The sequence below is a fragment of the Archocentrus centrarchus genome, chromosome 15 (genome assembly GCF_007364275.1).
Source record: "Archocentrus centrarchus isolate MPI-CPG fArcCen1 chromosome 15, fArcCen1, whole genome shotgun sequence".
Classification (NCBI taxonomy): domain Eukaryota; kingdom Metazoa; phylum Chordata; class Actinopteri; order Cichliformes; family Cichlidae; genus Archocentrus; species Archocentrus centrarchus.
In genome coordinates, this window is record NC_044360.1 from 20,203,376 (window position 1) to 20,229,904 (window position 26,529).

General features: G+C 41.5%; 2 protein-coding genes across 2 annotated transcripts; both read left to right on the forward strand.

The window, feature by feature from the left end:
- Window positions 1-959: 959 nt before the first annotated feature.
- Window positions 960-13,662, forward strand: LOC115793191 (FERM domain-containing protein 6). Its single transcript, XM_030748057.1, has 14 exons — window positions 960-1,167; window positions 3,576-3,774; window positions 3,905-3,995; window positions 5,189-5,268; window positions 5,406-5,482; window positions 5,616-5,811; window positions 5,919-6,074; window positions 9,671-9,736; window positions 10,166-10,234; window positions 10,329-10,503; window positions 10,986-11,270; window positions 11,969-12,100; window positions 12,288-12,355; window positions 12,440-13,662. Exons 2-14 carry the CDS (start codon window positions 3,697-3,699, stop codon window positions 12,728-12,730), a joined length of 1,764 nt encoding a protein of 587 aa, XP_030603917.1. The 5' UTR covers window positions 960-1,167; window positions 3,576-3,696; the 3' UTR covers window positions 12,731-13,662.
- Window positions 13,663-13,868: 206 nt separating this feature from the next.
- Window positions 13,869-26,472, forward strand: tarbp1 (TAR (HIV-1) RNA binding protein 1). The gene is made up of 29 exons (XM_030748137.1): window positions 13,869-14,863; window positions 14,957-15,054; window positions 15,143-15,212; window positions 15,310-15,458; window positions 15,556-15,608; window positions 15,721-15,818; window positions 15,914-16,049; window positions 16,139-16,235; window positions 17,137-17,226; window positions 17,313-17,454; window positions 17,539-17,805; window positions 18,430-18,527; window positions 18,644-18,802; window positions 18,880-19,106; window positions 19,226-19,457; window positions 19,581-19,769; window positions 19,875-20,074; window positions 20,155-20,226; window positions 20,334-20,454; window positions 20,742-20,852; window positions 20,928-21,077; window positions 21,173-21,259; window positions 21,354-21,556; window positions 21,673-21,754; window positions 21,843-22,014; window positions 22,097-22,282; window positions 23,342-23,466; window positions 24,825-24,961; window positions 26,221-26,472. The coding sequence occupies exons 1-29, from the start codon at window positions 13,942-13,944 to the stop codon at window positions 26,399-26,401; spliced, it is 4,854 nt and encodes a 1,617-aa protein (XP_030603997.1). The 5' UTR covers window positions 13,869-13,941; the 3' UTR covers window positions 26,402-26,472.
- The last annotated feature ends 57 nt before the right edge of the window (window positions 26,473-26,529 follow it).

Consider the following 26,529-nt stretch of genomic DNA (forward strand, 5'->3'; position numbering starts at 1 on the left):
CTGCAGGTGGCGGTGTCATCACAATAAGGCGTGTTTATGCGGCGCTTTTATCCACGGACTGTGATTTGATCAGAACTTTACAGGTGAAAATATTCATGCTTCCTGTTTTGAAAGTGTTGGAGTAGGCCTGTGCCCTATCCCAGAAGGTTTAGGGGTATTTGTGTATTGTGCTAAAGGGGTTTAATTGTAAACTGTTTCTGTCGCAGCATTATTGCTAGAGCAAAGAGATAAATTCGACTAAATTCCTGCTGCTTCTACAAAAATCAAAAAAGTCTCGGACAAAATTAATGATAGCCATTATAAGTGGTGTTAAGTGGATTGTTGTGATAATTTAAGCAGTCTATGGTTTCAGTCAACAGTGTCTTGAACCGTAAAATCGGCCATTCAGCCTGTTTAAATGGGTTCCATGAAAACCCTGGATGCACTCAACCAGGCTCACTAACCGCGATGATGCACGTTCACGTCACATGATAAGCTCCATACCCCTGTCACACGTAGTACTCCCGTTTACTTCATCGACTCGAGTGAATATTAGAAATGGCGAAAACGAAGTGCGATTAAGGGTGCCCCTAAATCCCACTTTATAGGATACGCTTATTAAATAACACTGATTTTTCTGGAAGTACTTGTCGGTAACAAAAGGGATCTGAACCACTTCCAAACCTAGACTGCATGAATAGTTGTTTACGCGTTTTTTAAGTTCATGTTTTCAACGCTGGTGCTTGACGGGACCTCTAATTAACACGAGTCACTAAACTAGCATAAAATGGGTGTGTGTGCGCTCCTCGTCTAGTCAACAGTATCCGTCTGCTGTCCGCTGTTGAAATATAGGTTCATATGAATATAGAAACATGTTTGTTTATAAAATGTAAATGCGACAACAACTAACCTGTTTATCCAATACGGAGCGAACGTTTTTACAAACATTTCTATTACAACAGAGCACCCCCGCAACTGTCCAAAATGGTATGGCTCAAATGTTTCGGGCTTGGGATGGTTGAGCAAACCCCTCAAGAAACTACAGCACGCAATGGGCAGGGAGGTGAACGGCGTTTTGCGCTCCTTTCTTCGGTCATGTTTTTAACTCGGACACAGAAGAACTGTGTTTGCATGTTTGAGAAGCCCTGCGACTGACTGTTGAGCTCCATCATCTCTTATACTGTGATAGTAAGTAATTTACCGCTTCAAACTTAACTAGCTAAAAGAAAAGGCAGAGTTATTGGTGATGCACTTGTTGCGCGTTAAAACTCCATCGGGCCGAAGACACGTTTTCTATGCAGGACAGAAATTGGGAGTAACTGGTATAAATGGCTTGTCAGCTTTTCCCGTCTTGTATTGATTTGTAGCTCACTCATAAATATGTGCAATTAAATCAAGGTGATAGTTGCACGGCGGCTAGCTTTGTAGAATTGCCTTCAGTGCAGTTCAGTGCTGAAGTTAGAGAGGACCCCTGACGGGCCATTATTATAGCAAGCAGTTGGTGAAGTTTGTGAAACTTAGTGGAGTGAAAAAATAAATTTTCTAGTCATAAAAAATGCTTATTGGACCCACCAAACTATTGCATATAAAGTGGGATGTGAGTAAATGGGGGTCCCCACCCCACTGTGTTTTGGTTTTAGCGGGTAGCGAGGATCCGTGTTCCTTCTGAGAGCTTGCTCGGTGCAGACGGGATGTTGTTTTTCCACCAGCCAGCAGTAAACGCAGGGATTATAACATTCTTAGAGGGGAATTAAAACATACAGATGGCTGCTCACATGTGATGCCAGGTTCCATCCCAGGCAGCAACATGCGGGATGTCTGAAGATTCAGGGAACGCCGTTTGGGCCCGACGGTAAATTTGTTTTGTTGACAGGGTGCAGTTTAGGTTATATGGATGAAATAGGTGACATTGGTATGGTTTAACTCCACCAGGTAGTTGTTCACCTGTTTCTTATTTCAGCCTTATGTGCGTGCAGTATGAAGGCTTTGGTGAATGTACAGCAAGTGTTCAAAAGGAGCCAAATGATTGAATAACTGTTATTGAAAACTCTACCAAAAAGAGCCAGAGCCCAAATAAACAGTTTTTTCTATTGAGTAAGGGTGTTTATTTATCTTGCATCTGTTTAATTCATAGTCTGTTACGTAAATACGGCAGCATTATAAGGTTTGTAGTGGTGTAGCTCAAATTGGCTGACCAGATTTACTTTCAATAAAATTCAAGCCAAGACTCCAAAAGTGTATGTTACTTTTTTTTTTTTTTTTTTTTAAAGCTTATTTACACATGGTCAGCATGATGTAATGTACCTGTGTCCATGAAGATTTTGTACTTGTTTCCCACATTACATTTTCAGTGTAAGCGTACAGTTTAGTTTGACTTTCATAAAGAAGTCAGATGTTGGAGGTTCAGGTATTTCAGGTTCCTTTTTGACTGTTACGCTGACACCCAGATGTCAGTGAGGCTGTGTTTGAACATGCCCATAAATCAGATTTGGTACAACAAGTGTTTTAAGCCAAGAGCTCCCGCAACTTGTTTTGTACATTGACAACACCTTTTAACATTGCTTTTTGTTTTGTTTTGTTTTGTTTTCTTCTCGGCATTTAGCACAGATACACCATTACACCAGGTGCTTTTGAATGTATGTAAACACCCTTTCACGCCTCAAGAAAAGGGAGGGTGATGGGTGTAAAAAGACAACTGTGACACAAAGAAACATCCATTTTTCCAGAGATCTTCTGCTCTGCTGGCTGTTTGTTCAGTTAAAAATTAAAATATGTTTTCTGAAGGTGATTTCCACAAGAACAGCCCCCCCCCCCAATCCCTCATCAATGATATATATATATTTCCTGTTAAACTGGTTATCGTTCAGAGGATTTAAGGGAATCTGAGTGGGCGCACAGCAGTAATTAACCTGATTAATTGATTCTTAGACGATAATCAGATGAGCCTCGTACCAGTTGGAGCTTAGGGTAAGCATAGCAGGGCAAGTTTCAGGTTGATAGTACAGTGCCCTACACCATGGCTATTTGCAGTGTTAAAGCACAATCAGCAATATTGTAATTCCTTTTTAGCATGTTTTGCTGGAATGGAACAAATGCATGAGGATTATCTGATTGCTTCCAGTTAATGACTGGTAATTAGAATAGTACCTGTGATCTCACTGAAAAAGAAGCAAATCTGCACATTCAGTCACACACCATTGTCATGTTTGCAGATCATTAACTTTATTAACTAATTTTTAAGGCAGCATAACTCGTGTTTTGTTGCGCTCTCCAAACATTTGTCTTGTTGGACCTCAACATTGCGTGTCCATTCTGGGGTAATCTGGGTAAGTGAGGAGACATTCATTTACTGAAATCTGAAAATAGGATTGTTGTTGCTTGACTGAATGAGAGGAGATTGGTTGTTACACAGTGGAACCTAAAACATCTTTTTGAGGTGGTCTGATCTGTTGAATTCTCTTAGTTTGGTTCAGATCTCACACACACGTTTGATTATTTCTTAAATTCCATTCCAGTGTCGCCGTTATTCACCCATGAACTCATTTTATTTCTTTCCTTATCTTACTCTGTTTTCATTTATCTTTTTTTTTTTTTAGATGCGATATGGATGAGCTGTCCGGGAACAGATAAAAAAAAAAAAAAAAGTGTGAAGGATAAAAAGAGCCAAAAAAAAGCAGTTAAGGACAGAGTGTATATCACAGACTTAGACAAGAGATCATGTCCACATCACTAAAGCAGGAGAAAACTATTTGCATTCTCCTCCCCAACAAAGAGCAGCTGGACATCACTGTTGGGGTGAGTGTTTAATTCCCTTTATTTATTTATTTTTTTCTGTTTGGTGTGTGATGTAGATAAAGATTTGTACACTGTGAATACACATTGAATGCAGACTTGTGTTTTTGTTGTGTTTTTTCCCTCCCACTAGCTGAAGTCCACTGGACAGGATGTTCTTAATCATGTGGCAGAGCTTCTTGGAATCAAAGAGCTTCACTTTTTTGGCTTGACAGTGGTGAAAGGTAAATTGAATCCCCATTGAGCCCCTCAGCCTGTGAACCTGAAAGGACTCTTCACACTAGATCACATAGTAGTTATAGAAGATACAAGTATTTAAATAGGGTTAGAAAGATGGTCGTGTTTAGGTTATTTAAATGTTTTACTTTGGTGGTACTCATTTACAGTGTTGGGGAAACACTTCTACCAGGAGGCCATTTCACTGAAACAAACAAACAAGAAAAAAAAAAAAAAAACAATCACTCTGCCCTCCCAGTCTGCATAATTGAATGGTGTAATCCACTTTAGCTGCTGAGCAAAGTTCTAAACTTTCTGTTTTCCAGTGTTCCTGTTGTACAAATAGATTGAAATGCTTTGGTAATCTTGAGTGGCTCACTGCTTGAACAAGCAGCCTTTTGTTTTTGTGGTGTTGGGTCAGCGATCACTTAGTCCTGGATTCCTGCAATATTAACTTCATTAAGCCTGGAATGCACAATTGCATTCCTCCGCTTCACTGTGGAGGGATGGATTGATGATGGGGAAGAGGAGGGGAGGAATAAGAGGTAGGGGAGACTCTTTATGACGCTTACTCAAAGGCCTCAATGAAGTATAAGAAATGAGAGGGAGTGAGTCAGAGTGGGGATGAGATGACTGTTTAAAGGAATCAGTTGTGAAACAGCATGATTTGGCTACACAAAGGTGAACTGAAGAGATAAGTTGGGTCAAACTGAAAACGCCTGTGCTATGACTCACAGGACCAGGCAGAGATTGATACCACATCCTTGTGCTTGAAAAGGGTTGCAGACCGGTTTTTTGGCCCAGTAAAGAAAGGGTGATTAAAACAACAGTAATATTTGCATGAAGCCTTATATTCAAGGGGCTTGCGGGATAAACCCAAAGCAGCATATCAAGATGAAGTCTGTATATTGAATGCATCTACCAGTCTCTTCATGTGTTTGCACAATCTTAAAAACAACAAAAACCCCCACAGCTCTTGCCAGCAGTGGTTGGTCTGTGCTGCCTCTCTGTTGCTGAAATTACATTAATGTTGGCAGTGTTGTTCCTAGCAGCCCTATTCACAAACAGAATAACAAAGGCTTTTTTTTCTTATACCCTAATGAATCCCATTGTTGGGTAAATTTTACGCTTGGGTACATTGCTGTTTTGTTTGGTTACTAACTGTCTCCTTGTTTCCTGATTGTCTTTTTTTATATACCAGACAATGAGCACATATTTTTAGACCTGGAGGAGAAACTCAATAAGTACTTTCCTAAGGAATGGAACCAAGAATTAGGAAAGGTAACATTTTAGCTTTTTCCTCTTTTTTTTTTTTTTTGGCTTTGATCTGCTCTCTATACAGATTAATTGGGAGTTCAATAACCTATAGAGCACAGTCAGCTACACGCAAGACTATTCTGATATATTTCTTTCCACAGGGATTACAGAAGAGGTCATTGCCTTTAATTCTCTGCCTTAAAGTGCAGTACTACGTGGAGAATGGTAGACTCATTTGGTATGTGCATCTTTTTAATTCTTGGATACTTCTGTTTGGGTTTATTTTATTTATTTCCCCCCCATTAACCTTTGTCCTACTTTCTCACAACTTTTTGTGCCCTTCCCTCTTTTTGGGGTCTGTGTGGTTCCAGTGAACGAAAGGCACGGCATCTTTACTACTCTGACTTGCGTGAGCGAGTACTACGCTCTGAATGTCGTCAGCAGGAGGAGGTGTACTTCCAGCTGGCAGGTTACGCCCTGCAGGCTGACCTTGGTGACCACCCGGTGCCAGAGCGGGGCATGAAGGTTGCCCCTTATTTTGAACCCAAGGAGTACTTTCCCCCGTGGGTAGGTGTCACCAAATGGCAGAATTATTAAGAATATTGTAACTTTTTTTTTTTTAATCTCTCTGAAGCTACTGTATGTCTTTTTTTTTTTTTTTTTCCCTATTGCAGATTATAGCTAAACGTGGGGTGAAATATCTCCTTTGTCATGGGCCAAAGGTACACCAGGAGCTGTGGGGCATGTCTACTCGTGATGCAGTCCTCCACTTCATTAAAGAGTCATGTCAGTTGGAGGATGTACCTGTCACATTTTACAGATTGCTAAAGGTTATCAGTCAATCTAATATTTCATTATCATGGAGTTTGAATTGTTATAATTCAGAGTGTTAGAGGTGGGACTCACCAGATATTATTGTAATTTTTAACATTTTGTTTATACTGAGTATTGCAATGACATATTGGGATTTATCAGCTTTTTTTAACTGCAAATTATGTCTTCAGTGTTAAACTTTGTCAATATCTGTTTCTGCTTTATCCAGTAAGATAGTTATCTCACGTCATTTTTTATTTTTTTGCCTCCAAATGAGATTGTCAAACATATCAACACAGTCACTAAAACCTGCTGTATTGTTACCATAAGACTGAGTCAGTCTGCGTTCGAATGGGGTCCAGTTGACAATTACATGCAATCGGTTTCTGATAATATTGCAATTAACTGTGATAAATTGTCAAAAAAAAATCACATCTGTTGCTGTCTGCATAGACAGAAATTCACATTTAATTATTGCATTTGTGCTCCGCAACCTTCCGGTTCTACAGGAATATCACCAGAATGCAGCCAGCTGACAGTTAAGTCGAGTCCCCTCGAGTTATGCTCATTGACAAAGTCTCATTCGGACTTATGGCAACATGTTGGCAATCTGTCTGCATTTATAAATTAGATAGCAACTACAGTGGTATGAAAAAGTTTGGACACCCCAATAGTTTTCATTATTTTCCTTTATAAATCATTGGTTGTTTGGATCAGCAATTTCAGTTAGATATATCATAAAGCAGATGAACACAGTGATATTTGAGAAGTGAAATGAAGTTTATAGGATTTACAGAAAGTGTGCAATAATTGTTTAAACAAAATTAGGCAGGTGCATAAAGTTTGGGCACCCCAACAAAAGTTATATCAATATTTAGCAGATCCTCATTTTGCAGAAATAACAGCCTCTAAACGCTTCCTATAGCTTCCAATGAGAGTCTGGATTCTGGTTGAAGGTATTTTGGACCATTCTTCTTTATAAGCATCTCCAGTTCAGTCAGGTTTGATGGTTTCCGAGCATGGACAGCCCGCTTTAAATCACACCACAGATTTTCAATAATATTCAGGTCTGGGGACTGAGATGGCTGTTCCAGAACGTTGTACTTGTTCCTCTGCATGAATGCCTTAGTAGCTTTTGAGCAGTGTTTAGGCTCGTTGTCTTGTTGAAGTAGCCCCGGCGCAACTTCAACTTTGTTACTGATTCTTGAACATTGTTCTCAAGAATCTGCTGATATTGACTGGAGTCCATGCGACCCTCAACTTTAACAAGGTTCCCAGTACCGGCACTAGCCACACAGCCCCACAGCATGATGGAACCACCACCAAATTTTACTGTGGGTAGCAAGTGTTTGTCTTGGAATGCTGTTCTTTTTCTGCCATGCTGCCCCTTGTTATGTCCAAATAACTCAATTTTAGTTTCATCAGTCCACAGCACCTTATTCCAAAATGAAGCTCGCTTGTCCAAATGTGCTTTAGTCTCAAGCGACTCTGTTTGTGGCGTGTGCGCAGAAAAGGCTGCTTTTGCATTACTGTCCCATACAGCCTCTCCTTGTGCAAAGTGCGCTGAAGAGTTGAACGATGCACAGTGACATCATCTGCAGCAAGATGATGTTGTAGGTCTTTGGAGCTGCTTTGTGGGTTGACTGACTGTTCTCACCATCCTTCACCTCTGCCTCTCTGAGATTTTTCTTGGCCTGCCACTTCGGGCCTTAACTAGAACTGTGCCTGTGGTCTTCCGTTTCCTCACTATGTTCCTCACAGTGGAAACTGACAGCTGAAATCTCTGAGAGAGCTTTTTGGATCCTTCCCCTAAACCATGATGTTGAACAATCTTAGTTTTCAGGTCATTTGAGAGTTGTTTTGAGGCTCCCATGTTGCCACTCTTCAGAGAAGATGCAAAGAAGAGAAACACTTGCAATTTGCCACCTTAACCCTTTCTCATAATTGGACTCACCTGTGTATGTAGGCCAAGGGTCAGTGAGCTTACAAAACAAATTTTGTGTTCCAGTAATTAGTGCTAAAGGTATTCAAATCAATGAAAAGACAAGGGTGCACCTGCCTAATTTTGTTTAAATCATTATTGCACACTTTCTGTAAATCCTATAAACCTGATTTCACTTCTCAAATATCACTGTTTGTCTGCTATATGATATATTTAACTGAAATTGCTGATCCGAACAACCAATGATTTATAAAGGAAAATCATGAAAACGATTGGGGTGTCCAAACTTTTGCATACCACTGTATTTGAAAACCTTCAACAATCTCTCTGAGAGTAATTACAGTCAGTCCAAGTTAGACAGACAATTAGCATAACGGTTGCCTCCTATCAGGCAACCTGTACAGTTTCCGTACGATCAAAACAGGTCGTGAGTGTGCAATAACACCTTTAAGCCCTGGGAAATCAGTTGCAGAGTGTGGGAAAAAAAAATTCAAAACCATCACCAGGCAGCCACCAATTTATTTTTTATTCATTTATTTTTTCTGGCAGTTGCAAGGAGGTTACTGTTGTAGTTTTATTTGTGTGACTGAGCCATTAGCTTGCTCTGAATTAGGAGGTAGCTTTGTTAAACTAAGTGATTGGTTTTTCGGTTGAGCCAATTTAATGCAAGTGTGCTCGGCTAATGTTATCTCATGATGGTGGTGCATGAGATGAGCCCTCTTGTTTATAGTATTCCCAGAGTATTTCACTATAGTACCAGTCAAAATTTTGGGCACAATAATGTCAATATGTGGTGTCCCTGTATTGATAGAATGATAGACACTTTATTGATCCCGAAGGAAATTAGGGGCATATTGAAATATCGCGATACTATGCTGTATAGATTTTTTCCCCCTCCCCCTTCCCACCTCTATCATCTACCAATTGGAACGTTGATGGATCAATCCCCAACTTCTCCTGGACATGTGTTGAAGTATCCCTTGGACAAGATACTGAACCCTGAGTTACCCCCTGTGTGTGTGTGTGTGTGTGTGTGTGTGTGTGTGTGTGTGTGTGTGTGTGTGTGTGTGTGTGTGTGGGGGAGTGTGTGTGGGTGTGTGTGTGTGTGTGTGAGAGAGAGAATGTTAGATAAATTGCTTTGGTGCAGATAAAAGCACTGTATGACTGTGTGTGTGTGTGTGTGTGTGTGTGTGACTGAGTGAATGAGACTTGCAGTAGAAAGCACTGAGTGCTCAAAATTGAGTAGAAAGGTGCTATATAAATACCAATCCACCATTTACCATTTGTTTCCTAAAAATATGTCTTATGGACTTTTTTTGTTTTGTTTTTTTTTTTTTAAGGTCATTTTGAAACTATTCTACACACATTTCTTGCCTCCTGACCTAAATACCCCACCAAATGCAACACCTGTGCAGTTTGTTTCACTTCAGCTATAGCGCACTTATGTAACCATTCATCTATGCCAGTTCTTGTCCTCCCTATTTAAATGGCACTCATCTACTGAGTGAAACTTTGAATCTTGGCCCATCCATTACGTAATCTGCTGTTGCTTTCAATTTGTTGCTAATATCAGCTCATATTTTCCAGTCAACTAGGAGCAGGGCGTAACAGTGAAATAGCTGTCTTATCTGAGACACAGCCTCGCTGACAGCTCATCATTTGTTTTTCCAGGATAAAAAGGAGGAGAGAGGAACAGCATTGCTTGGTCTGACCCTGCGAGGAATGCAAGTTTATCAGGTGCGTGCATGTGTGAGTGTATTAATGCACAGTATGTACGCTAAAATAAGTTGTATTTGCTCAGAGATTCACTCTTTTGTATCTGTAGTCTTATAAAACCTCTGACTAGATGTGTGAGGAATGTGGGGGATTGCCACCACCAGCAGTCCATCAGGAGATGGGAGCTGCCTGCCATGACTGTCAGTTCTTTGATCTGTCTGTCAGGGGCCATCTGGGGGGGGATTAGCACTACAGGCCTGGCTGATTTGAAAGCCAACAGACCGTGGCATACCTCAAGAAGCCTTTGGCCTCTTTTGAGTCCAGATGGCTCCAAAAGACAATTGATTATTGATCTGTAATTTAAGAAGCATCAAAGTAGATTATGTATCCAGAAATCTTTTTTTTAAGAGTGTGTGTGTGTGTGTGTGTGTACACATTATGTATTTTCAGGAGGTGAACAACATACTTGAGCTAATATATGACTTCCCCTGGTCAAATGTGGGACGTCTTACCTTCCTGGTAAGCACACAGCTTATTTTCATTCTCTGTTAAGAGCTAGCATTCTGGTAATTATTTAATGGGCATTAGCTATATAATATGTTGTTTCATTCAGGGCAAGAAATTCGAGATCCAGCCAGATGGCTTGCCATCCGCCAGGAAGCTGGTTTACTACACTGGTTCATCTTTCCGCTCTCGCCACCTCCTCTTGCACCTGAGCAACAGCCATCAGATCTACCTCAGCCTCCAACCTGCCCTTAAACACCTCCGACAGCTGGAGGAGAGCAAAGGTATAACTGGAGAGGGAGAAGTATGTTAAAGTACAAGAAAATTAGCAGTGCAGTTTGGCTGCGGGCTACTTGTACCAAGTAAACTCAGTAGCTAAGTGCTAATTATAGCAATTAGTTACTAAGTAACTGCTACTGGAAGCTAATTGCTAAACTTAATCTCGTGTAACAATTTAGGTATTCAACATTTTAAAATTTTGTGATACCTTTGAATGGGACTTATGCAAATTATGTCTAAAATAATGTGTTATAAAGATAATTCTGGTTTTACAATTGAAAATATATATTTTGGTGTGTGCTGACAAAAGCGCTATTAAATAACTTAGCTTCTTGCCATTTTTAGTATATCCCAGTGCCCTAGGTATTTAGTACTTCATATCAATTTCTTACCACAGAAATGTATGCCAGTTTGTTTAGGTGTTTTTTTTTTTGTTTTGTTTTTGTTGTTTTTAATTGATTAAAAACACGTTCAATGTTCATTTTAGAGAAGCAGCATTACAGAGAGTCCTACATCAGTGATGATCTGGATTTGGATCCCCAAGGCAGTGAAGGCAGTCCTGGTCTCTCTCGACACTCCACCAGCAGCTCTGGAATTGAGGCGGATGCCCGCCAACACAGCATCTACACAGAGATGGTCTCCATGGGGGACGAAGGTCATCGGCAAGCTGAGAAATGTTTCAGCTCAGCAGCCAGCCATGGCAGCTCCTGTACCTCAGGATTTGACACAGGCAGCAAAGCTCGAATAGAAGATGAAGGGTGGCAAGAGGAAGGTGAGATGATTGTTAGAATAAAACGTTTACACAGGTTTTGTTCATCCCTCTGCAAATATTTCTGGAGTAAACCAGTGATGATGATGATGCTCAGACTAGAGGCATCATTCTTAAATACATTGTAATTCTCAGTATTTTTCAAAGACGCATGCTGGTAATCATAAGACTGCAGAATTTGAATGTTAAATATTAAATTTCCAGAAATAAAACTGGGGTTTATGGCATATGTTGTACATCACTGCAGTATTATTTCATCTGGTCAGTAGTGCCACAGTGTTGGAATTCAACAGTGCATTCTTAGTTCACTATAAAAAATGTAGAACAGAATAGAATTATTGCTCAGTAAACATGTGATTTATTTTTTTTTTTTTTTTTTTTCTGTTGAGGAATGCAAGTAAATAACTGCAAGGGCAACTGTGGCATAAACCTTACATTCAGTGGTGGTCTAATAAATTTGTTAAGCATTTTTGCACTTTTAGCCTTTATTAGGACAAGACAGTTGAGTGGGCAGGAAAACTGGAAGAGAGAACAGGAGCAAAAAGACCTGGGACAGGTTCAAATCCAGGCCTCTGCATTAACCTTACAGCATACGGGTCACCTGCTCAACCCAATGAGACATACCGGCACCCCTTTATGAAATTTCAGAAACCTTGTAATTTTTCTTCCCTCTTGTTCTTTTCATCTTCTCTTTTGCCCAGAGATCAAGACCAGGACACGAAGTCCAGATGAGGCTCTTGTGGATGATCCTGATGAGATGTTCCAGCTGAATAGTCTTCTTGCAGGAGTTTCAGTGGATTGTGCAGAACTTTCCTCAAAGACTCGCTCACCAGGTAAAACTATCCCCCCCCCCCCCCCACACACACACACACACACACACACACACACCCACACCCACACACCCACACACACACACACACACACACACACACACACACACACACACACACAAAAAACAAAAACAAAACAAAAAACACAGTTTTGGTAAAACTGACCAGTAAAATGCTGTCTCTTCCACAGAAAACCAAGGTCCTCTACACAGTGAGAAAGATCCTGAGAAATTGTGTAACAAGGATATGTTAAAACAGGTAGGTCATATATTTTCTTTCTTTGGTTGGTTTCCTTGGCCTCTTTGATGCATTGCCTTAGCTTTGATCTTAACTCTGTTTCAGGTACTGAAATCTAGAGGACAAGTTTGCGTGGATCGGCACAGTCACAGTCTAGATGATGTCCGTCTCGTCCCACCTCCAGCACCCCTGGGGGTGGCACTGCCACCCGATTCCTCCCACAGCTACACCTTTGGACTCCCAGATCCCTCAGCAAACACAAAGACCTCTGTTGATCACAGTTATTACCCCTTCTTGCACTGCCAATCTAATCCTTCCTTCTATGGCCGCAGGTCCAACAACTGCCTCTCCCTGGATATGTTGGGTGATGGACAGTTCATGGAATACATATTTTGAACATGTCAGGTGCAGACGAGTATACCTGTTCTCCATTTTTCTGTACAGTGCAAATTAGCTCACAGGTTGCCAGCACAAGAATCTCAGTGTTTCCCTGTAAAGATGTCAAATTGCAGAGACATTATCTTCTTTTAAAAGCTGTGGATTTTTAGCACCATTTCAAGTAGTAAACAGATCATATTTATTAATGTTGTATATTGTGTACATATTACCTGTACAATTTTATTACATTTTAGCTTTTCTGAACAGAAAAATACTTAATCAAGATTCTTTTGTACATTTTACACTGTTGAAACATTTCCTCAAGTGTCTGAATCAATTAATATTAGGGGCATAAAGTTTGGTGAAATTTTAAACCCATACAATTGCTTTCTGTATTAGTCATAAGACATCACTTACATTCCTCACTGTATGTAAATTTGCTTTATTTACAGCTATGTTTGAACTCTCGTTTTCTTTGTTCAATTTTATTATTTTTATAACTCACTCTTTTGTATAGCGTGCACTGTCACGTCTTTCACAGCTTTGTAACTACTGATGTGGAAAATCGACCTTCTTTACAGCTGTCAGTGTAACCAGCCAAAGCTTTGCCTGATCTCCGTTTGCCTTCTGCTGTGATAATTAGAACACAACTTTTTTTTTTTTTTTTGGTGAAATATTGCCAGCAATAAGTGTATAATGAATTTACAGTATTTTTGTATTATGTAACCCCTGAACAAAAACCATTTGTTTTTCCTTCTTTTGTGTGTGTGTTGTGTTCAGATGAACTGTTGTCTTTAGCCTGTATGAGGTCATCAGGAAAGATTGCCAGCCATTAAACACAAAAACTTTGACTAAATGCCAGTAATATGAACAAATGTAAAGTCACAGTACTTAATATTTTTTAAGTTTTTTTTTTCTTTTTTATAATGTTGAAAATAAATTCTTTATGCTCCTATAACAAACTAAGACTTTTCCTCTGCATTTCCTCTCGCCGATAAACTATTTTCTGTTTAAATTAGAGACGCTTGCATTTTTCAGCTTGAGCAAAGCACTAACTTGTTTTCTGCGTCCAAAAAAAAAAAAAAAGACTTTTCTGCATCACCATTTCTCGCGAGAGTTGGGGTTACGTTTGCGGAAGTTTACGTTCTGCTTTAGCAAAACGTGCCGCTGAAGGCATCCGGCAGCGGCGGACTTCTGGCTTGTTATGATCAGTACAACAGACACGCACAATGTATTCTGTTTTAATTAACGCGGTGTTATCCAGCTCACCTGATTACGATCTTCTGTTTGAATCACTTTCCTGGCCGAGTGAGTCGTGGCCGGAGACGGAGCGGGTGGAGGCGCTCACGGCTTTCATTGAAGGACTTGGACCACTTTTGACCGAGTCGGACTCAAACTCGTTTCCCGGTGCAAAACGACGCTGTGTTCTAGATAAAATTGAGTCGGTCATTTGGACCAAATGTCTGCCTTTCCTTTCCAGAATTTCAGCTGAGGCAGGTGAAGGTGTGCGCTGCAGGGAGAGTGCAGCAGCCGCATGCGGACTCCTGAGGGTCTGCGTGCCTCTCTGTAACCAGGCTGTGTGCAGGCGAGCCTGTCAGTCCATCCTGCCTTCACTCCATCTGTCAGAGGAAGAGCTGCCCTCTCCGGGAAGACTCAGTGTGGAGATTACGAGTGAAGTCATAGCTGCTCTTCTACCTTTTCTGGCAGGAGATGAAGAGCTCACACACACCACATTGTCTTCTACCCTCTCCTCCATCAGGACCCTGCCTGATGCACTGGTCTCCAAGCCAGTCAGGATTATCTTGACTCTGCTGAACTGCCTCAGCGGTGCGCGATTAAAAAGCATCCTTAAATTGATCCTGGATGATCTGAGCAGCTGGCACTCCACTGACCGCACTCCTGTGGTTACAGAGCGGACGCTCCTGTGTTTGACAGCCCTGTCAGACCACCTCCTTAAACCTTACAACCACCCTCCCTCCTCCTGCCGTGACCCCGACCATCGTCTGCCCCTTCAGTTCTGGAGGGTGGTTCAGGATGGACTGATTCACAGAGACAGCGTGTCGCGAAAGAGGGCACTGTTTCTGCTGAAAAGGTGTGCAGCCCTGTCCGAGGGGGATGGATTACACTGTCCTCTTTCTGCATCAAGGGAAGGTAAACGCATTGAAAGCTGACACTAAAGCGGTTTTAGGTTTACTGGTGTTTTTGTTGTTGTTTTTTTTAACTTTTTTAAATAAAATGTTGCAGATGAGAACTTGTTTAAATGGGACCCCACCAAGAGCAAGTTGCTCAGAGAGTTCTGGGAGGATTACGTGCTGGTGATGGAGACTCTGGAGGAAAACCAAGTAGGATATCCTGCACCAGTATTTGACTGCTTCTTCCAAAGATTTCGATGCAGTTTTTTTTGTACTATTGTCTCTTCTTCCTCTGCAGATTCACGTGGTCCGACCAGTTTTAATCAGAATAGACACATTGATCCAAACAACAGCGAATGATACTGAAGGTAACACCAGAACTGGGCAAAGTAGGGAGTATATTTATAACGCACTATGAAAGTATTGAAGATCTCAGGGTTGCATTTTATGTTTATACTGCTTCAGGGCAAGGACTCTTCCACCCCTCCTGGCTGCTATGCATATACCAGCGCATGTTCCACAGTGAGAATAAATCCTTAATGAGAGAAGGAGTGTGTCATCTGCTTGAGCTCCAGGTTCTCCAGCAGCCGACTTTTGCTTTGGCTTTTTCTCAGGTACAGGCTTAATTTATTATCTGGCTCTCAGTCCTGTTCATTCAACTTAAAGTTAAAGGCGTGCATTAAAGTTTCCTCTTCTGTTGCTTTGCTTAAGTTCATCGTTGGCCCCTTTATGGATGTTCTCGCTGAAGCATCCCTTTTCCACAGGTGAGAATTTAAAATTCATTAACAGCTGAAAATAATGGTAGTACAGGGATTATTATATTGAGTATATTGTTTTGCACTAGCCTTGATTAACCCAGCCTCTTTCCACATGCAGGTCAGCTGGGCAGAGTGTAGGAGACTGTCCAGAACTTGGGGTTAAACTTGAAGTCTTTATGACTACCTTCTTCAGTAGCCTGCCACCAGAGTATAGAGGTACAGGAGAACCAAAGCCACAGCGAACACGTGAACAAAGTCCTCTCACATCTCTTTGTTAAATTGCTTATCCATTTCTAATTACTGTGTTGTAGGTTGTGTTTTACTTCAGTTGATTCAGCAGCTGGGCTCTAAGCACTGGTGCGCAGTTCCCCTCCTCTTCCTCTGTCAGGCCCTGTCCAAGCTTCCCCCAGGTCCGCTGCTGGGGACCAGTGGGCTTACTGCTCTGAGGTGATTTATTATGGTTGCACTTAGACACACTGTGTCGAAGCTGGTTACACTCAACAAGGATGCCGATCATGTCTGTTGTATCTGTGCAGAGATGTCCTGCGCTGCACCATGATCACTCATCAAGTCCTTTTGAGAGGAGCTGCCCAGTGCTTCCTGCTTAACAGTGCCCTCTCTCTCACAGTTGTGGTAAGACAGAAGTAGGGTGCAAAATGCTAGAAAAAAAACCTAGACTTACTGGCCAGTATATTAGGTATACCTGCCTAGTAGTGGGTTGGAGTGCCTTTTACCTTCAGAACTGCCTTAATTCTTTGTGGTCTTGATTTAACGAGGTGCCGGAAAGATTCCTCAGAAATTTTCCTTATTGACATGACAGCATCACACAGATGCGGAACATCCATGATTTGGGGGGGTAGGTTTTTCTGAATTAGACACCCTTTAATTTGAAGCAATTAATGTTTTTGCTTTTTTTTAGTAGGGGTAATGTTGTAACGTTTCTGATGCAGTAGTCTAAAATAATGCTTAAAGAATTAGAAAATTCAGCAGTACTGAAAATACATTTATAATTTCTGACAAGACAAATGTCCAAATATTCATTTGTTTCTTTTTTCTTTTTTCTTTTTTTATGAGTTTATGACAGTGGCACGTAGTTAGCACTCTTGCCTCACAGCAAGAAGGACCTGGGTTTGAATCTACCTTCTATGTGGAGTTTGCATGTTCTCCCTGTGTCTGTGTGGGATTTCTCCGGGTACTCCAGCTTTCTCCCACAGTCCAAAGACATGCAGTTAGTGGGGTTCAGTTATTTGGTGATTCTAAATACCCATAGATGTGAATGTGAGTGCAAACAGTCTCTCTGTGTGACCTGACTGACAACCTGCCCAGGGTGTACCCCACCTCTGTTTTTGCTGGCGAAAATATTGTCACACTAATTGTCACCACCAGAAACGACTGAATAGCGTACTAGGAGTCTGTCAGTAAGAACAAACACACTTACAGAGTTAAATGAATATCTCTGAAAGTAAATCCAGATGTGACAGTAACACTGTCATTTAGATTATTCTGCTTTTGTGCTTCTTTTTTCCTCCTTCAGAGTGCAGTTACCCTGGATGATTTTTTTAGCTTCCTGATGCATTTCCGTGCGGACGAGTCACTATGTAGAGGGACGCCGCTTTGGAATCAGGTATGCCGTATCAACAGTGAAGTATGATTCAGATGGCACACTGTGATTGCCTAATCATTATCCTGCATGTTGGGACATCACTGCAGTTGTGTGCTTGGCTGTTGGAAAATGAAAGCCACTTCAAGCCCAGGAATGAAGACTGCACTGATGCTTCTACGAATGAGGAAAGTGTAAGAGCCTATGTTCAAGCCGAGATAGTCGCCTATCTCCGAGTCCCAGCTAGCACAGGTGAGTCTAAAGTGACACAGTCACTGGAGAATATATATTTTTAGACAGGGCTGGTTTTTTTAAGGTAGTTTTTCTTCTTTGCAGGTCAGGCCGAGAGGTTACCTGACTCCAGAGAAGCCGATAAATTGGCCAGAGCCATTCTGCTGTGCGTGGATATGGAGAGGAGTCGATCTGGAGCGGAGATCAGCAACACGCTGGAGTCACTTTTATCTCCACTGCTGGATACCCTGAGCAGAGTCAGCACTAATATCTACTTGCCTCTGCGTAAGAGCGACAAGAGCCTGCAGCTTGTGCTCAGACTGTTCCAACTCGGAGAAATGCCAAAGAGTCAGCATGTCGGAGCGCAGCAAGGTTTGTAAGGATCGCACTGATTTATTGTCCCAGCTGCGCAGGCTGCCTTCATGAATATGCAGCGGGTGCAGTCGATAATTTTTATTAAGTGAACAACACATTCAATTTTTGCTTGGTGTTATATTGTAAAACAATGTCCTTGTAAATATCACTTTTACATCAGTTTATTTAATCAGGTCAGGTTTGTACTTTTGATCTTTTTCTTCCACTGACTGGTGAAATTTATATTTTACAAAACAAACCAGGAGCAACATTTCAGAAGACTTCTTGCTGTGTGTGGTCACTTTTCTTGCATATCAGGCTGAGGCTGTTAATGCTTACCTAATTCTACCTAATTCTAATTTTAATTAGGTAGAGTATTTTTTGGAGAGTGTATAAATGTTTTGTTTTTTTCCCTCAAAGACCTTAAAAAAAAAAAAAAAAGGATTATCGAGTGATTTATTTTTATTGTTTTATGGGATCTCAGCTCTTATTATTTCAGTGTTTTTTTGTTTTTTTTCCCCATTACTTCTGCTGCCTTTATTAGGAAACTTTAGGCATTTATATTAATTTTAAATATTGATTTTCTTCCTTTCTTTCTCCCTGTCTTATTCATTACCTTCCACTTCTCTCTCTATTTCACAGGGGACGGTGTGATGGTAACTCTTGAGACGGCGATTTTAAAACTTGTTGATCCCATCCAGGAGTTCATCTTCAGGCAGCTGTGTGGGGAATTGCAGGAGGTATTTAGCAAGTCAAGCAGGCCACTCTCACTCCAATTACACAGATGCCCCTGGTGGCTGACTCTGACGTCTGCATGTGTGTTGTGTTTTCTTTTCTTTTCTTTTTTTTTAAACAGGTGTTCGATGTTGAGCGAGCAGAGCTCTATCTTTGTGTCCTGAGGAAGCTGGTTGTCGTGTGCAGCTCTGTGCCACAATACTACAATAGGATTCCCCACAGTGGGTTCTCTAAACTATTCAAGTACGGCCTCACAGTCCTGCGAGAACCAAACCAGGAGGTACTAACCTGAATATTAATGCCTCTGTTATTAGGCAGGGATTTCAGTTATCACTCTGATTGTTTTACCTTTGCCAGATCCCCTCTTTAGCAAACCAGGTGATTAGAGCAGTTACTATGGCATCCCTGGCCACGGTGTGTGGTCTTATGGAGCAGGACGCGATTGACAAGCGACCAGAGACTGTTTCTGCTCTGAAATCACTGAATGAATACTTCTTCAGTCCAGTGCTGTCTTCCTCACACAGTCAGATGTTTCTAGGAAATGTCAGTCAGAGCCTACTGAAACCAGAGAGAGATTGTTCAAGGTTAGTGTAAGCCTTTTTACTAAATTAATGAATTTTTCCTAAATAAAAACAGCAATTCTGATTAATATAAGTTCTCAGTGGCTATAACAAATGATGAGCCTGATTCTTCTTTTTGGTAGTGATCTAGAAGCTCAAGATCTGCTACAGGATTGGGGACACATCGCTGCCAACTTTGTGCGAGACCAGTGGGTTTGTCTGAATTTCCTGATTAAGGCTTTTGGAATTCCTGAGTCTGCAGAAGCACCTGAGACTCTTAAGGCCGCTTTGAGTTGCAGTGTAGACGCCCTGGCTCTACTGCCCAGTGACTCAGTGCTCCCTGTGCTGACCTTCATGGAGACAGTCCTGCCACAAGTGAGCCTCAATTAATTTCAGTGTTTTTCTTTTCAGTTACAATGTGAGTAATTTGTTAAAAAACCAGTAGTTAATCAAGTGTGTTTCTCATTGTGTGTCTGTTGTGATGATATTTGTTTCCAGTTAGTGCATGATGAAGAGGCCCTCTGTGTGGAGGCTGTGAGTCTGAGCTGGGAGCTGGTACAAGGTCTGAGCACTAATGCCAATGACTTCTGGCCAGCCCTTAAAGGCTTCATCTCCATGGCTTTTCACTCTAAACTGCTTCAACTGACACACGCTCAGACGCCGACTCTGATGGCCACTTTGAAACAGGTGATTCACCTCACAGCTAGAAAGGAAGAGACAGAAATTTTGATTTCAAACATACATTTTCTATAATTAGATATTTACATATGTGGCGTCGGTGTTTGTTTGTAGATCACCAATAATCTGATGGAGTTGTCTCAGTCAAAGAGCGGAGTTTTTGGCATGCTGCTTCAACACTGCTGTCAGATGTGGCGGCCTGCAGATGGAGGCAGCGGTAACCAGGCTGACACAGTGTTTTCTAGTATTTTCAACCATATGAACATCATCACAGAGGCTTGTGTTTATGGACCAGTGTTCAGGAGAGATCAACGGTTAGTGTTAACAGCATTTGTCAGATTTAGTTAGTAGCTTCTCAGAGCTGTTTTAACTGTTTTATCTTACTCTTTCAAAGGCTCATTCAGGATGTCCAAATATATGTGGAGCAACTTGGTGAAAAATGTGCAGCTAATGTTGCAGTAACAAGGTGTGCAAACTCTCTTCCTGTAGCTGTGATTTTTAAAATCCTGCCACTAGAGGTCTCTGTTGCTGTGTAGATGTTGCCACAGCTGAACTACTGTTTATATTATCCAGTGATAACAGAGATGATCAGCTGCCCCGCACATGTGCTTTGGCTTTCCTCTGCCACCTGGATTCTTCTAATCTCCAGCATCAAAGGCTAATGGAGGAGCTAGTTATGGACCTGTTGAAAAAGGTGGGTTTGTGTGGGCTGGCTGATACAGTTGGAATGAGAATATTTTTGTTGTGGAAGCCAGATTAAGATTTTGGGCTTTTCATGTTTCGAGTTTATCCAGAGCAGGGGGAGTTTTTTTTTTTTTTGCCGTGTGATGGGGGATGATCAGTGTTTTTCTCTTCACCTGTCACTGGTTTTAATGTTGTGGCTGATTGGTGTACAAAGCAGATATTGCTAATTTTCAGCTACTTTACACTCATTTCTATTTTTTTTTTTTTTTTTTTTAACTCCCTGCTTCATTTCTCCAGGATCGTGACATATCAAAGTCAAAAGTGCGTTACTACAGCAACTCCCTGCAGCATCGTGTCAAAAACAGAATATGGCAGACGGTGATGCTGTTGCTGCCCAAACTCAGAGAAGTAAGATAGATGCACATTCACCTTAAATTCTACAGGAAGGGCTTCTTCACTCAGAGACTGTGTTTTCCTTTGCAGGACTTTGTTGCCACTTTGTTGACTCATGTGTTTGAAGCGGCATTTTGCAGTAACCAGGCCTCAGTCAAGTATCTGATCGAGTGGATGATGATTCTGATCCTTGTCCAATATCCACAACACACTGAGAGTTTTTGGTCCTGCTTCAGCCTGGTGAGCTCCAGCTCTTTCAAACTACAGAGCATGAGTGAATGGGTGTTAATTATTAATGAAATTATTAACCAGTTTCTGTGCTTGTTTCCGTGCAGGATCATGAAAAGACTAAGACGAGCGTCTGCACTTTCCTGTCAGTTCTTGTGCATTTCAGTGTCATCTTTCCTAATCTTAAAGATAAGGTAAAAGCTTTGATGATTTTATTTCAGCCCAAACATTATTCCTTTTGTTCTATTTACAGTATCCCTTTCTCCTTGTTTTTTTTTTTTTTTTAAGGCAACGCAGTTGCGAAAAGCATTAGATGTCATCCTTCAGTCATGTTTTAACCATAACTTCAGCGTACGCCTGTATGCCTTACTGGCTCTGAAAAGGGTGTGGAGCCTGGCAGAAAACCATGTAGAAGAGGCAGATGGCTTAGGAGGGCTATCCTCTGTGATCAAGGCCTGTCTGAACCAGGCTGAAGCCATGCAGAGCACCGGGTGAGAGCAGAGCATTTCAGATGTTTCTAAAAGTTGCTTTTTGTGTGCTTTTTTTTTTTTTTTTTTTGCAGTATGCTAATATGCTGATTTGAGTGCATACTTCCTGTCTTGTGTAGAAATGCCAACAAAAACTGGACAAGGATTCAGGAGCACTTCTTCTTCGGTGCCTTTCATCCTGTCAGGGATTACAGTTTTGAGGTACGCTATTATAAAGATGATGAAGCCTGCTAAAATAAAGCAACGCAGTGTAACATACTTATTTCCTTTCTTTGTTTTTCTCTCCTAGACAATTTTCTGTACGTTTCCCAGTCTGTCTGAGTTGGCTGATGATGAGTGGATACCACCGTGGAAGTTTGAGAAACTGTCATATTTCTCAGAAAGTCCATCTTTGCCTTTGAGAAATCCTGCTCCTGACCTGAACCAGCTCCAGCCTGGAGACTGGATCCAGCAAGACAGAAGTACAGTAGCAACACACTTAAGCAGCATGCAGAGTGATAGTTTTTCAGTTACTGTGTGTGGTCATGGCATCGTACCTTCCAGGTGAGCAGGAGAAGGAGGAACGCTGGGCTGAGGTGCAGAAGAAGATCACCCCCTGGAGACTGGGCATCCAGGAGCAGGAGCCTGAACTTCAGCTGGTTCCACCACAGAGGGCTGCTAAATTGGGGAAACTGCATGGTGCCTTGCTGGTTGTAGCCTCGCTTATTGACAAGCCCACTAATTTGGGAGGTCAGGAGCACCACAAATCATTGTATTATTTCATGTGTGTATCACTAGTACAGGTGACATTTGGGGAGAGTGTAACCGGGTTGTTTTCTGCAGCTACACAGATATCCTCTGAAAACCTCACATGTAGACAATAGTTACACATAAAAAACAGCTGCAACAATATACTCGCAGAATGAGTGTGTGTATGCGTTGCCGCTGGTAAACACATAAAGCGAGACGTTAAATAATAAATTCTGTAATCAGCTTCTATTATGACTATTGGTCATTTTGATATAGCCACAGTTTCACTGCAGAGTTTCCACAGATTGAGAAGTTGAGGTGGCGAGTGGCACGACAAGCGTCTGATGTCACTTTAACGTCCTAAATGCAGCCAATCAGTAGTTGCATAACCATAACAGAAAACACCTTTCAGCAGTATTATGAGTGCTGCTCATTCAAAATGGCTTGAAATGACACTGCACTTCCCTGGACCTCTGCTCTCTGTTTCACCATGCCTGTAAGCCCCTCCCCCCCACACATACTGTTTACACAATACTTGTGTGATTCTGTTTCATAATGATGATTATGGGAGGACAGGGAAAGCACATCTGCTACTGAAACCATTTGAGCCGTCTTATCTGGTTATATACGGGGAATGACCGGCCTTCATCAAGCACAGAATATTTTTTTTTTGCGAGTGTACTCGAGTGCTGTTGTCTCAGGTGATAAGCCATGGAAACAATGAGAATTTGTTTATAGAGAAAGAGGCCATTTTAAAAAAACCAATATTGATACTGTGTAATGCAAAGAAGAATATTAGCCTGGCCCTTCTGTAAATGTTTTACTTGAATCCCGGACTCAATTGCCGGCGCGTCTCTTTGTGCCCACGGTGGTACACTAGGAAGCTCAGAACTAAAAACAGTCTTCTTATCCTTCCTTGCTTTAGATGTCATGGAGCATTTTTTTTTTTTCTTCTTTTCAAAACCATGCTGATGTCACGGCAATCCAGAGTTCACAAATCAAACGCGCATTAATCTGGCTTTGTCGTCATCTTGTTTCTTTCTGTCTTTGTTGTTGTAGGTCTTTGCCGGACTTGTGAAATATTTGGTGCCAGCGCTCTGGTTCTGGATAGCCTCCGTCACGTTAATGACAAAAACTTCCAGTCCCTGAGCGTCTCAGCTGAGCTGTGGCTTCCTTTGTTAGAGGTGATGTGCATACAATAAACTTATTTCCATGATCATGGTAGAAACAGGAGACTAGGGTTAAGACAGAGTGCACATGGTCAGCTCAGGGTTAAAATGGTTCTTCAGGATCAAGGTCACACACACACATAGAGTATTCAGATTAGTTGGTTACTGAAGCCAATATAGCAAGAATATGTTTCCAATAAGCTTCCTGTTCTAAAAAGAAAACCATCAAGAAACCTTTCAGCATCTTACCTGAAATTGCTTCTTTTTTCCAGCAGTTTTGAGTTTTCTGGCTCCAGCAGAGTAATTACTAAGATGGGAAATGTTAGAAAGGGGTTACATTGGGATTTGTGAGGAGGGGAATCCCTTGTTCTCTAGAAGTAGTAGAAGTGCTGTTTATAGGGATCAGTAGATGTGCATTATCCAGAGTAATAGTGGCTCTGTATCTAAAATGATGCCATTAGATTTTCACCTCCATAGTCAGATGCCACTAAGATTTTCATTCTTTTTGTATTGTTTGGTAATTTGAATTATGCATATAACATAACACCCTGAATATAGAGACCTTTTTAACAGATACATTTAATTTAAACACTGGTTCATGAAACTCTGACACTCATGCTGTACATGAAAACATAAATATTTTGCATTGGGTAAACGAAAGAGTGAGTTGTAACTTTTATAGGCTCAGTATAATGAAATGTGACTGACTGTGGGGAAGCTGTGGCTCAGGTGATAAAGTGGTAAATCGTATTGAAATATCCTTGGGCAAGAAATCTGTGAATTTGAATACGTGCACAGCAGCCAGGCTGCGTGCTTGTAAAAAAGCATTCAGGTTAATAAGGCCATGCAAGAACAGAGTGACCTATAAATAGATAGAAATCCCTAATAAATCTTCTGGGCCAGCTGTGTAAATTGCACACAGCTCCTCTCAGAGAGGATGCAGTATTGATCCCGCTGCTGGGATGCTCCAGCTGTTCCAAGTCATAGAAATGGACTTTCTACATTCAGCTTGAGGCTGAAGCAGATTTTGATGATTTATATGCAAGTCGGCCCTCCAGACCAATTTAACCTCTGGTATTAATAGAAAACCCAAGTTCTTCCATTTTAATTCCAGGCAAAGGGTGCATTTCCTCCGGGAAACCTGTAATTGGTCTGGAACATCTTTTAATCCACCGTAAGGAACAGAAAAATCTGCTGTTGATATCACAGTGTGACAGCCTGTGGCAGATTTGTGACCTGCCGTAATGTTTGGTATGAAAATGTGTTGAACTTGCTGTCCATCCTTATAAATATTCATGGACAGTTTTCTCATTCCTTGATTGTTTGAATTGTTGTTTTAAAGGAAAATTAAAAACGCGGTCTCTGTCCTTCAGGTGAAGCCAGCGGAGCTCACTGAATTCTTGCAGGTGAAGAAGAGCGAAGGTTACTGCATTGTCGGAGTGGAGCAGACAGCCAACAGTCACAGCCTCCAGGACTACCAGTTCCCTGAAAAGACCCTGTTACTTCTAGGGTATGACAGCTTTTAATTTTGGCATACTCCAGAAATTAAAAAAAAAATGTGTGTGGTGTTTTTCCATCATTCAGTCACCTAAGCATAACCAGCTGTGCTTAAACATACCCAAGCCTCAGTGTTCCCATGCCCTTGTGACTGTCGCATAGATAATGGTGAGAGCTGACGAGGCCATTTCATTTTATCTCGCCAGTTTAGTGTGCTTCCCTGTGGGGGTTTGCACATCTCCTCTCATTTGTGTACCTGCCCGGGCATGCTGGGTTATAACTGGCTGTCCCAGAGAAGCAGAGGAAAAGCAGTGATTTACACAGAGCTGTGCGAGAAGGGCAGCGATAGCAGCAAGAAGAAAACCTTAAGTTTAGCCCTGCTGATTTCATTAGTCGGGGTCATTGTATTTATTTTGACAATTTATAGCAACTGAGAAATTAGAAGCTCATGTGACAGTATTTTCCTGCTAGTCACCCTCCTTCAGTATGCCGTTGTGGAGCTGCCCTGGCAGAGAGTAATACTGATGCCTCCTGTGTAGGCGTCTGCTTTTGTTTCACCCCTGTGCAGTCACAGAGGTGTGAGCAGCGCCGTTAGCTTAAGCACCCGTGTGCGAGCTCTCTCCCGACTGCTTTCACAGCTGCGCTCTCCTCAGCGCAGCATGGCCAAAGCTGTAATCTCTCATCAGGTCGCTATTATCTCCCCCACTTGTGCACTGAAGATAAATGTAGCTCTTCAAAGTCGTGCTTTCCTGCTGCGCGGCACCCTCTGCAGAGACTGGATGTCAAGCTCATTAAGTCTTTGTGTTTGCTCTGTCTGGCCTGTATTGCTGGAGCTCATTTGATTACAGTTTGAATTGGACTCGCTATCATTAGCCATCTGTATTAAGAGCATTTTCGCTCATAATTGTTAAGACTTGAGAAAATGAAGGCTGCTCCTCCTAGGGGCTCTTAAATTTAATGATAGGGATGGAATCACAAAACCACACGAAAACTAAAAAAAAAAAAAAATCAAATCAGCTGCAGTGTACTCGCACTTTATTTGAAAGGAAGCACTGCAGGTTCTTTAACTGAGTTGTGTAATTTAATTATAAGGCGGGAGCATATCCCGAATGCCCCAGCGGCCTTTCTCTTGAGGTTAATCTGGATTTAAGTCGATTTTTGTGCTCTCTGTTTATATGAATTGATTTAGAGAAGATGTGTCTGAATAAAACTGTCAGATTATTCATTTCACTGGTAGAAACATTCTTCACTCATTTTTTCCTTCTTTTCAAGCAATGAACGTGAAGGTATTCCTGCTAACTTGCTCCAAATGTTGGACGTGTGTGTGGAGATCCCCCAACAAGGCATCATCCGCTCACTCAACGTGCACGTGAGCGCTGCCCTGTTAATCTGGGAATACACGCGACAGCATCTCACCTTTGGCTCAACAGAAGTCGACTCTAAAAGCAGCTGAAGAAGAAACCAGATGTGAAGACTGACTTGATATCTGCCAGCCGATGCTGACCTTCCATGCCGATCTCTGAGGAAAGCATTTACAAATACAAATATCTGTAATGTTTGGATTTTTAAAAAATGTATAAA